This window comes from Nansenia antarctica (genome assembly GCF_963989245.1).
Source record: "Nansenia antarctica genome assembly, chromosome: 1".
In the NCBI taxonomy this organism is placed as follows: domain Eukaryota; kingdom Metazoa; phylum Chordata; class Actinopteri; order Argentiniformes; family Microstomatidae; genus Nansenia; species Nansenia antarctica.
The window spans coordinates 17,777,690-17,790,189 of NC_137674.1; the positions used below are offsets into that span (position 1 = coordinate 17,777,690).

The following is a 12,500-nucleotide window of genomic DNA, read 5'->3' on the forward strand; positions in this document are numbered from 1 at the left end:
ATTGCCAATAACTGTATACCTCTAAACTATACTGATGTTTACAATACTATCTCTGCACATACTGTATTACATAGTTACCTATCACTACCTCTTGTTGTATTTATATCATGCTCTTATATCACTATTTGCATTTCTGGTTGGATGCTAAACTGCATTTCGTTGTATTGTACTTGTACTCTGCGATGACAATAAAGTTGAATCTAATCTAATCTAATAGCCTCATATCATGACCACAAACAAAAACGAGTAGACAGTGAAAGTGAGCGTAGAAGAAAGCGGTTTTGAAACACCTACTACCCCCCATAACTGTGCCTCCTGAGACACCTGCTTCCCCCTACACTGTGTCTCCTAAGAGTTCTACTTCCCCCCCTTGTACTGTTTCTCCTGTGTAAAAAATAAATAAAATATGTATCTATATTTCTGCTTCTATCACGACGACTGCCAGTGGCCCCTGGCCTGAGCTAGATGACACTTGCTTAGTGAAATGTATCTATTGTAAGTCGCTTTGGAATAAGGCGTCTGCTAAATGTCAAAAATGTCAAATGGAAATGTAGGGGAGTAGAGAACCCCACTGCTGTATGGGTAAGAAAGACGCCCCAACATGGTACCCCCCCCCCCTCACCCCAAAGATCCCCTGCTTGCGCGCCAACGACGTGCCGCTCCAGGTCCAGAAGAAGATGTGGGACTTCCCACAGGTCACTATGGTGTTGGCGTCGGTCGGGTGGAACTCCACTGACAGTACCACCTCGTTGGTACTCTGGGGGAGAGAAGCAGAACAGAGTATTCGGTTGTTAAGTCGTGACGTGTTTCTGGGTCCAACATTGGCTGAGGCGCTCTCTTCGAAATGCCGCAGTAGTAATAATAATTCATTATATTTGTATAGCGCTTTTCCGAGGCTCAAAGACCCTGACAATATGGGAAAAACGGGAAAGTGCTGTGTCCCTTGTTGTATGAATAGATCCCAGTCTAAAAAACGATTGAACTGTCATTCTACCGCTTTAGTACACTGGTACTCTGGTGCGGGGAGTTTCTGGTTTGGACCCGGAAATTGCTAAACGTCACACGTGACGTCAGAGACTTAACAACCGAATAGGAAGTGACGTGGGAGATTGGCTAGCGAACGGTAGGCAGTCCTGACCTTGATTTCAGCCGTCTTGGATTTCTTCTGCCAGTCCCAGACGGTCAGCATGTGGTCATTACAATCATCTATCACAGCCAGGTGGATACCCGAGTCCTGTTGGAGGGAGGGAGGGGGGGGAGAGAGAGAGAGAGAGAGAGAGAGAGAGAGAGAGAGAGAGAGAGAGAGAGAGAGAGAGAGAGAGAGAGAGAGAGAGAGAGAGAGGGAGAGAGAGAGAGAGAGTAGAGAGAGAGATATAAAAATAATATTATTAAATATATAAAGCTATTTTGCAGTTTTTCTGTGTAGGAGGCAGGCTAACTAGTGGTCGTTGTGTGTAAATAGCAGCTTCCCACTGGAAAGACTATGGTCATTTGACCCCCGAGGCGGCTCTTATAGTACAGCACGGCTGTTCTAGTGTTAACCCCTCATGGTTGAGGAATCACATACAGTAGTAGGACATAAACATGTATCTAAATCTCAGCACTGGACAATTCAGCATATCTGGTATAAGGTGATATAGGATGATATTATGCTGCATTCCAGCTTTAGAATTCAGCACCAGTAATGCTCTTCGTTGACTTGAGACCTTTGAAAACGTAAGCGGAACAGAATTAACCTTGAATGTCTGTTTGCATGTTGATTGTCTGCTGGAGAACTTGTGTTTGTATGGAAATGTGTTGTGCGTAAGTGTGTGTGTGTGTGTGTGTGTGTGTGTGTGTGCATGTTTCTGTGTGTTTCTGTGTGTGTGTATGTGTGTGTCTGTGTGTTTGCGTGCGTGCGTGCGTGCATGTTTCTGTGTGTGTGTGTGTCAGGGTTTCCGTTAACCGGTAATTACCGGTCTTTGTCCGGTAAAATTTGTTGAAGTCCGACAAATTGAAAACTCGTCGGACATAAATGTCCGGTGAAAATAATTCCCTCTAAGCACAATTTGAATACAATTCGCTAAAGTTCACATTCTGATTCCTTCTATTTAAAAAAGACGAATATATAGGCTATGTATTTCTTTTATTATGATATGATTTGACACCGGCATGATGATGACTCCTAATGTGTAGGCTGCCTATGCGAAACAGCGGTTGTTTCCGGTGTGCGCTATAACTCGTGCACAATCGAGTCGAGGCAGAGAGGAGGATAGCGATGTTTCTCTCTGTGATAGTGTGATTATGCAAGCCTTTTCTGAAAGGGATGAGAACCCGATTGTTTCAGCTTCTCCCAGGGAGAAAGTGGTAGAGTTACCATCCTCCCCGAGTCCTACCATACCATCCGCTGACAGCCTATCTCTGCCTGTAACCGGCGAGCGATTGCGTGTCGCTCAAGTAGCTGATCAGTCATTAAACAAATGTTTTTTACATGCAGCTAGTGAGGAATCTGAAATAGGGGGCAACGTAGTTTATTTCCTTAACGATGGGATATTAATGCGTAAATGGTCTCCTCCTAATGCAAATGGTTGTGAGTGGAATACTGTAAAACAAGTGGTTGTGCCTGTGGGTTATAGACAACAGGTGTTATCTGTAGCACATGAGAGCCAGTGGTCAGGACATTTAGGTATAACTAAAACTTATCAGCTGATATTGAAACATTTATTTTGGCCCGGACTGAAGGCGGATGTTGCCAAGCACTGCCGCTGTTGCCATACTTGTCAGATGGCGGGTAAGCCTAATCAATCCATTCCACCCGCACCATTGCATCCCAGTCCTGCTATAGGGGAGCCATTTGAACGTGTAATAATTGATTGTGTTGGACCTTTGCCTAGGGCTAAAAGTGGAAGTCAGTATTTGCTCACTATTATGTGCGCTGCTACTCGTTTTCCCGAAGCTGTTCCGTTGCGTAACATATCAGCCAGCTCAGTGGTGAAAGCAACGTTTTTTTCCACATTCGGTCTTCCTCTTGTTATACAATCTGACCAGGGCACTAACTTTCAGTCTAAGCTTTTCAAACAAGCCCTAAGAACGTTAGGGGTACGATGTCACGCCAGAAGCCTACATGCTTGCACTGTTCAATAAAATGTTATACATCTAGACATTGTGGTATTTCTTTATATACGTATCCCAGCCTGCCTATTGTTTCTCAATAAACAGTTATGTTCTCCTCATTGTCATACTCCCGAGTCCGATTAAGTATGATTTGACAGGCAGCTAAACGAAATGCCTTCCCAACCAGCGAGACCTGGTTATAGAAATGACGTTGTTTTATTGATAAAAAAAGGGTAAAACTGGAAAGAGAAAATAGAAAACTCACATTAATCCCAAACAATTTAACAAACTTCAGTTAACGTAATGTGGAGTCCGTTCATTGATCGATGCTGTCTGTTCAGTTCCCAGTGAGGCGCCCGTTCAGCGCTGGACATAATGGCATAGCGCGCATGCGAATCATGTTATATTATTATATATTATATAGCTCGCATCTAATCGTATCGGATGAGAAATAGACATTAAATGGCATATATAGGCCGCTACACAACAGTAATCACCGCGACAAACAGCTATATTAGATTTGGAAAAAAAAAAAAAAAAAAAAAAAAAAAAATATTATATTTTAATATAATGACCGGAATATATCACGTTTGTCCGGTAAATCGAAATCTTCCCGGACACGATGTCCGGCGGCAATTTTTTCTAACAGAAACCCTGGTGTGTGTGTGTGTGTGTGTGTGTGTGGGGGGGGGTGTGTTTGTGTGCCTGCGTTTGAGGAGAGACAGGCAGTAAAAGCTGCTTCAATGTTCTAGCCTAACAGCAGAGAGAGAGAGAGAATTGGAGAGATGGGGGACTATAAACTACTACTGATTAGAGTAGATATGAGGCATTCAGCACCTCCATGAGACTGTTCACTGGCCCACTAGCCTGATCCAGATACAGAACCTAGAACCTCAAAACACAGTCTAGAACATGTGCATGTACGTATCTAGATACACAGAGAGTGCGAGTGTTCCCCCAAACCACTACAAAGACGACTACATGCAGTAAGCCATGGTACCAGCCCAGTGCCTGCCCCAAAAATTGACCAATGGGCCGCTGTCCCCGATTTATGGGCCGTTCAATGGTAGCTTTAGGCCGGGCCGGCTGGTAAAAAAAAAAAAAAAAAAAAAAACGCAGACAGATGGCTACGGATGTTCTATCTAGACTGTGTTCTGGGGTTGTACAGATGGCCAGTCCAGCCCTGGTGTGAGCTGCACAAGGTTAGGTATGCTTTTATTGGGTGGATACGATCGAAGTGTCAGTGATCTAAAGGGATAAAAAGATGAATGGTGAAGCTGGGGGTACCTACCGCTTTGGAGAAGGCCAGGGAGCCCACCCCTCTCTCAAAGGTGCCCATGCCGATGACCTGCAGGGTGGACAGACTCACCGAGTCCCACACCCTCACATGGGGCTGCAGGGGCTGCAGGAGGGAGGAGAGGAGGACGACGACACATTTTAAATGCTTTATTTATGTCCACATACATGTACAATATCTAAAGGACATAAATACTATCAGTGCATTTTGACATTATGAAAACAGTCAGTTACAGTAGTGCTGAGCCAACAACCAGTTATGCCTACACACAGGATGTTATTCACACTAAATTATGATTACAGTGGATTTGACAGATACAGTATCAATACTATAAAACAGACAGTATCCAGCTCATGAGTACAAGAAGCACCGCCTTCTCCATATTGAGCGGCTACCAATAATAGCAGATACTGAGCAATACTTTGCTAACTGTTTGGCCCTTCTCTTAGATAGACCAGCCATTTGAAGGCCTCTAACAACAAACTTATGAACATGGCCCACACACACACACACGCACACGCACACACACACACACGCGCACACACACACACAGTTATCGAACCAGCAACCAGCAAGTGTAGCCAAACTCCTCACACTTCAGCTATCTCAGGAGTATCCTCATTTTCTAGTTTCCTTGTCTTCTTTCCTTTATAAGTACCGATTGGTTATAAGGAGGAGGTCTAGTGGATAATGAGTTGGAACTGGCGATCGGAAGCTTGTGAGTTCAAATCCCGCCTGAAACACCACCTCTCAGTGTGCCCTTGAGTAAGGCACTTAGCCCTCAGTTACTCCAGGGGGAATGTCCCTGTCATTCGTAATTGTAAATCGCTTTGGATTAAAAGCGTCTGCTAAACGGCAAATTCTAAATTAAAATTCGGAAATTCTAATTATGAAACCCGAGAGTGCTCGTGTTCACGCAGGAGCTGTAAAGGGTTAGCCAGCCTTGGTACAGGTAACAGTAGTCAGCTGCAGAGCAACATCTGGCTGAGAGCTTAGCCTAGCATAGCATAGCTTAAGCCCAATTTATACTTCTGCGTTGAATTTACGCGCGGCTACGCCGTAGCCTACGCAAGGGCTCTCCCAATTTATAGTTCTGCGTTGGTCGGTCTGCGTCGCGTTGGTCGGTGTACTCATAGCAGCATAATAGCGATTTTTTTGTTATGCTTGAAATTACATTTCTGTCATGGCTTCCGCATTTAGGCCTACGAGAGAGTCGGAATCATGTCGGAATCATGTGCTACCAAGCGGACCAATCACAGTTCTTACGGTCTGCGTAGGTGTGCCGCGTAATTACATTTTTGGAGAGGTGCGCGTGAGCCTACGGCGTAGGCTCCGGGCCTATGCAGGCTACGGATTTTACGCAGAAGTATAAATTGGGCTTTAGTCTAGCATAGCACTGGAGGTGACAGTCCTGTCAGTGACGAGGTCAGAGCCGTGTTCGGTATGTTTAGGGCTTAGGGCGTAATGAGTTGGATTAAGGTGGGGATCATGACTATGCTGAGTGAATATGGATCAACCTGTAAAAAAAAAAACAAGCCGAGGCAGCCTGATATAAACAAATATACACATTTTTGCCAAATCAGACACACCAGGATTATGGTCTTCCACATTACACATGACACAACAGAGACGCAGCTTAAACCAGGTTAAATAAAGGATACATGTAAACATGAAAAGCTGATGGAAATTAGTCTCGCAGCTCGTAATTTCATAGGAAATGACCCGTAGGCGGTGTTCATAAAGCCCCTCAGAGTAGGCGCGCTGATCTGGGATCAGGTCCCCACATGTCCGTCTAAGTCTTCTCTTTCTAAAAGGTTGAAGTGATCAGCGCACCTGCCCTCACACACTTCAGGCTTTTCCTGTGGACGTTTCTTTTACGAGAAAGAGAGGCAGCAGGATGGATGTCTCATTGTTCTGTCCTGAATCACCCTGAGCAATTTCACTAGCTAAGGTTTGGCTTTGGGCTTTAGCTAAGTCCATCACCACCACACCTCCAAGAAACAAATCTCGTGCGAGGTTGAAATCAGCTCAGTAGAGCTTTTTTTTTTTTCTCCATAGGAGTTAGCAGACATTGAGGGGGTGGGAGACTGTGGGGGGTGAGGAAGAGGGGGCTTACCCGTCCGTCCTTGTCCACGCCTGCGATCTGTCCCGTGGCGATGCGGATCTTATCTGGGTGAACGGCGAGGCTGGGAGAGAGAGAACGGGACGTGCAGAAAAAGAACGAGAGACAGAGGGAAAAAGAAAAGAGAGATCAACTCATATCTAGCTGACAAAAAGGTATTTTTTCTTTTTCCGAAAGCTCATTTTGACTGTGGGGAAAATGTCTCCCTATCTGCTCCAGAAACGCCCACAGCCCCACATCTGATTAGGTGTAAATGAATGAGATGTGAGTTGCTTGACTGATCTCAGGCCTGTGTGTCTGTCCGGCACGTGGCCGTGATGGTAGGAAGTGAGGCGTATTATGTTCTAAACAAAGACAGGTTTGAGTTGGGAGGGGGGGGGAGGTTCTGTTATCAGACAGGCTCATGTGACTGTGCCGACTCTGCACAGAACTCATTTGCATGTCGTTTCTCATACACTGTTTATCTTAAGGGGCACCTGTGGTATGAGGAGTGGGACCCGGAAGACAATTGAGCTGGTATATCAGCTACTGAGTGTTTAGAGGAGGAATCGGTGTGTGTGTGTGTGTGTGTGTGTGTGTGTGTGTGTGTGTGTGTGTGTGTCAACTATGTTGCTTCATTCAGACCCTAAGGGTCCTTTTGAATTGTAGAACGCATGAGTGTATTGTAGGGGGGAAAAAAACCTCCCCTCCCCTCCGGCTCACCATTTGACACAGTCGGTGTGTCCCAGGTAGTGGCGTTGCGTCCTCTCCTCGTAGTTGAACAGCACGACCACGGAGGCCACGAAGTACACGCTCTCCCCCGTCGGCAACAAGTACACGTTGGCTCTGCAGTCGCGCCCTCTGTAGCCATACCTGACACAGGGAGAGTCAAGGAACCCACACACAAGACACACAGAGAAGGAGTCCCAGGGAGGAAGAGAATGGGGGGGGGCTATGTACAGACTGACTGAGCATAACCTTGCTATTGAGAGAGGCCGCCATAGGCAGACCTGGCTCTCTAGAGAAAAAATACCTAACCTGTCTGTATGTATGTATGTATGTACGTACGTACGTACATGTATGACCATATACAGTACCCTGCATAAGTATTGGAAAAATAATGCATTTTGACTTCCTTAAATCAAATAATTGAGATTCTCAGCTGTAATTCAATGTTGTTGTTTTTTGTCAGATTGGGTTCACCATTTAGAAAGTGTTTTAAACATTATACTCCCCTTATTTCAGGGCTCCAAAAGTATTGGGGGAAACTCATACACTGTCCAAATAAAGTTGTGGTAAGTATTTGGTCTGCATATATTGGTCTGAAGTCTGCGACCTATAATTGCTTGAAGTCTGCCTACAATCTTATCATGTGGGGAATTAAATGCATTTTCAAGTGGAATTAAATCTGAAGATGTAAATCCAATTGGCCAGTGAAGATGTTTGGAGTCACTGTCTTACTGTATGATGAAGCGCCCTCCTATGAATTATTTTGAGGTATTTGCTTGTACTCGAGCAGACAAGCTGTGTCTGTACACTTCAGAATACATTCTGCTGCTGCTGGCTAAGTTCCTGATAGATTTAAAAATATATATTTAATCTTCATAATGACTTCTTTGACTTTCATTGACGTGTCTTTGGTCCTCATGTTGACAGACAATAACCGACTTCAAAGGCAAATGCAAAGCCTAGAATCAATAGTAGACATTGACAGCTCTCTTACGTCTGCACACAGGATGAGACAGAACACATCTGACTAAGTGTCTCCACGGTTTGATTCTTCGTCAAATTCTTTCTACTTTTCACATGTGAAATTTGGTTATTTGTAAATAATTGTAACCTGCATTTATATGCCAATGACACTGTACAGGATATCCTATTGCCCCCATGCATTTATTGTCCTACAGAAAGCATTTGTTGAACTAAAATTGATACTTAATGCTGGAAAAAACAAGTACCGGTATATGTTATTTTCACAGAAAAATCTGATGATGTATATATATATGAACATTGGGTGGTGCCCCCTTTGAGCTTGTCCTCACTTATATATACCTAGGCATTTTGGTTTGACAAAGAGTTGATATTTAGAAAACATAGGGAGGAGCTTGTTACAAAGCTAAAGTTTAAGTTCTCTTCAACTGTCCCTAGCTAGTAATTATGCCTAACCCTAACTAGAAAGTGTTTAGTTATTCTTGGACTACTAACACAAGCTAGCCAAACCTTCTGCGAACAGCGAACAGGCCGCTAACATATCTCACACAAGATGAGAGGAAAATAAGCTTATTAAAGCTAGCCGAGGGCTTAGCTGTCCGAAGACAACAAGTCACAACGGATCACAATTAGCCGATCGTCCAAGTGCCTACGTGAGGTACTTCACAGGCTAGCTACAGTGTTAGCTTTCTAGTTCACAGGCTAGCTACAGTGTTAGCTTGCTAGTTCAGAGAATTTACAGGTGCTCACAAGGTGAAAACCTGCCCCAGGAGAATTACCTAAGCTAAATCATAGCTAGCTACAAGAATACTACTACTATGCTTCGGACAGTCAATGAGTCAAGAGTGGAAAGGATGGCATCCCTTTATTGGGACAGATGATAGGCAGGGCTATCACTTGGAAGTTTCCCGGCCTGTACCCCTGTGATTAAACAGGGGTCTTCAGTAAAAGGTACACAAGAGTGCGTGTCGCATAGCCTAACCCTAACCCTAACCAAGTCGACTGAAGGAGAACATATGTTTCCATGCCAATAAAGCTGCTTTGAATTCAATTAAATTGAGAGAGAGAGAGAGTGAGAGAGAGTTGGCACGAAGGGAAGAAAAGGATACACCCACTCCAGCTTGAGTCTCTCGGGGGGCAGTTCTGAACGAACATCGTCATAACTCTCCACATCAGAGGGAATGAACATGGTGATGGGGCGACCACGCATGAACATCTTGATGTAGTCCCCCTCTACGGAGGAGAGCGGGAGGGAGAGAGAGGTTAGAGGACACCACCATAACCAACATGAATATGCCAACTATCAATAAACACGAATGCTGTTGACAACAACCCTAAAGCCATCATAATACACATTTAATAGCATTTTACAGTGTATGGTCTTCTCGCCATCGAAAAAACATAGCAATATATACTGTTGCAAAAAAGTAAGTCGGACAAATACAGATCCTTTCATATGAGATGAGTCAGAGAGGGTGAGTCAGAGAGCATGACATGAGTTAAGTCCATTAAACGGCAGGAATTTCAACAAGCCTGACTTCCCACCGCCCGCCTGACACACATAATCACGCAGGGTGAGAAAAGCTGTTTCTGCAAAACCTCAAAAAAGCCTGTCTGAGTTAGTTAGCACATGCTTTCCACTCATCTAGGGATGAGATACAGACAGACAGACAGACAGACAGACAGGGAGGGAAGGAGGTAGGGAATGAGTGAGGGTTAGGGTTAGGGTTAGAGAGAAGCATTGGGGTGCCGTGCAGAGGAGCAAAGCAGTGACTCAGAGACCCCATAAACCCAGCTGGAATAACACAACAAGATAGGGGGGATAGAAGACAGAGAGAGAGAGGGGGGGGGGGGGGGGGACTGGGATAATCGCAATGGATTGGGACAACAGAAATGTGTTTCCCTCGTCCCTACTCTGTGATCTGTGGGAAAGGGCTAATCTTTCCAGGGGGAAATCTCCCCCTTTCTCACCTAGAAGTGAGAGTGCGGCTAGTGAGAGTGAAGGAAACACAGTTTAACTAGAGGGCCTCATCTCAGGAACTATCGAACTCTATCTGCACTATAATAAGCTCTCCAAATACCTCTCGTTAGAATTATAAGGTTAGGGTCTCCATTTCTGGTAAAAATTTAGTTTTTGACATAATCTGATCCATTACGTGTTTATTTTTAAAATGTAGAAATGTTTTAGTTAGTAATTAATAAAATACAAAGGTTCCATCTCACAAAACATAAAAACACAAATCATAAAAACTTTGACGCTCAATATCTCTGAACTACCCGAAACGGAGATAGAACCTTATCCTGATAGACCTAAGGTCACGTTCTGTGATTCAAATCCAAATGATGAATCTCCAGCCTAAACTAAATGCTTTCTCCTACAGAATATATTGACACCAGGAAAAGGCCAGTTTATTCCCCCGATAGATTAGTCCGACATGTCTGTCTGTCTGTCTGGAGCTAATCTAGTTACCTAGCTACAAGTCACGTTCCTCCTCACAGGACCAGTGGCAGGACGGCAGAGCCAAGAGACAACACGACTATGTCCTATTCAGCGCCGCTATTGTGTATAGCGTTAGCCTCGTAGCATAATTGCCTAAGTCACGCTTCACTTGTGGTCAGCCGAGCCATCTTTTTATGTAGCATCAAAAATGCCTATGTCAAAGAGATGACTTGGGCAGATAGAGATTTTGGAATGTAACAACAAGCATCCTGATAGGCTGATGGCTCATAGGCAATAATACACAGTGAATCAGCAGTGTTAGGAGAGTAGAGTTAGGCAGATATCTCAATTTGGCCCAAATTGGGCAATTACGCTATGTGGCTAACTGATATGATGCGTTTTTGTGTGACTATGCCAAATTGTTGTGTGCCTATCAAATATTGCAATACTCATTGTTTAACCTTAAACATATGTTATGTGTACCCACTCTCAGTAGTAAACAACATTCTTTAGGAGCAGGCACATACCATATCAAGTAACAGTGAGACCAGTTTAACTCTAAAGGACATAGGAGCCTTAGCCCAGTGGTCAGCAGCAGGGTAGAACAGCATGGACACAGGATAGAGCCATGTATGGGAACTAATGTCACTATTGTAAGTTACGAGGTAATGCTATTTCCCTCTCTGAGAACTGTATATAAGCTGTAACAAACATCAGTACTATGCTTGGCATCTGTATGCCACAGCCAGGCTCGGCACCAGCCATGTCGTAGCCATGCTTGAAGCTTGGACTTTACAGAGCATGCTGTCTTGGAAACATCTGTACATGGGAATGCAACCCAGATCTGCCTAATACAATGATTACGATTCAACCTTCTCTCTGAGTCATCAATATATAATTTCCGGCCACGTGACCAAGAAAGATCTCCTTATATCAAATGGCGTCACGAACATTATATCACTAACGATAGACAATAACACTCCCTCAGGAGGTGGGGGTGTGTGTGTCTCATCCTTTCTCATCCAGAAGGTGAGAGAGCATAATTGTGATAAATAAACAGAAACTAAAACCAGTCTGGAACGATCTAACTGGAGTTCTATAGATAGACAGGCACGGCAGAGACAGAGACAGACAGATCAGCCGAAAAGCAGGTGAGGTTTGGCAAGCGCTCGGTCTGTGGTTGCTCTGGAACACTAATCTGGAGGGGGGGGGGGGGGGGGGGGGGGGCGACTTACCTGCTTGACTGTTTGTGTTTTTCTCACGGGTTGACATTTTGGCTGGTCATGAGACAAAAGCAGTTTCACTCAGAACAAAAACACAGACAAATACACACACGTACAAATGATACTACACAGGAGGGAGACCGACCGCTATGATGATGAAGAAGAGACGACACAGATTAGACTGACGGTAGGATGGGGGGCTACAGTACACTGGGGGGGGGGGGGGGGGGGGGCAGGGTAGGCGGGAGACTGGCTAAGGCAGTCTACTACGGCTCTAGTACATCATGTTCTTTATCCCGCTGTCCAGGATTTCAACATCTCCAAGTAAAATAATAGAGGAATTTACACACTTTGGGGTTTTGAAATATCCTGCTCGTCTTTCGTGAGGTAAAAATGGTCTTTAAATTCCCAACCGTGCGTGTATATACTGTATACAGCCCCTAGCGGTTCCATTCAATGGACCTATTGCTAAGCCACGCCCCCTTTGAAAACTCGGACAAACAAACAACGCTTCACTTCTTCTTCTTCGGCGTATGGGTAGTTGTTTTCCTCTCCACTCCACCAGGCTCGGGGCCGAGGGGCTACCCTTTTACCACCCCGAGACCTGGTTGAGGGGCTCAGCCGGGCTATATTTCT

At 44.7% G+C, this 12,500-nt stretch overlaps 1 protein-coding gene across 1 annotated transcript in view; it reads right to left on the bottom strand.

Moving 5' to 3' along the window:
* Nucleotides 1–12,500, bottom strand: part of eml4 (EMAP like 4) — a gene marked incomplete at its 3' end in the record, with an annotated part of 72,165 nt that overhangs the window by 17,073 nt on the left and 42,592 nt on the right. Inside the window, 7 exon segments of the mRNA XM_080545786.1 lie at nucleotides 623–757; nucleotides 1,139–1,234; nucleotides 4,385–4,495; nucleotides 6,507–6,576; nucleotides 7,215–7,364; nucleotides 9,311–9,434; nucleotides 11,877–11,918. Of these exon segments, the coding sequence (XP_080401912.1) occupies nucleotides 623–757; nucleotides 1,139–1,234; nucleotides 4,385–4,495; nucleotides 6,507–6,576; nucleotides 7,215–7,364; nucleotides 9,311–9,434; nucleotides 11,877–11,918 (728 nt within the window).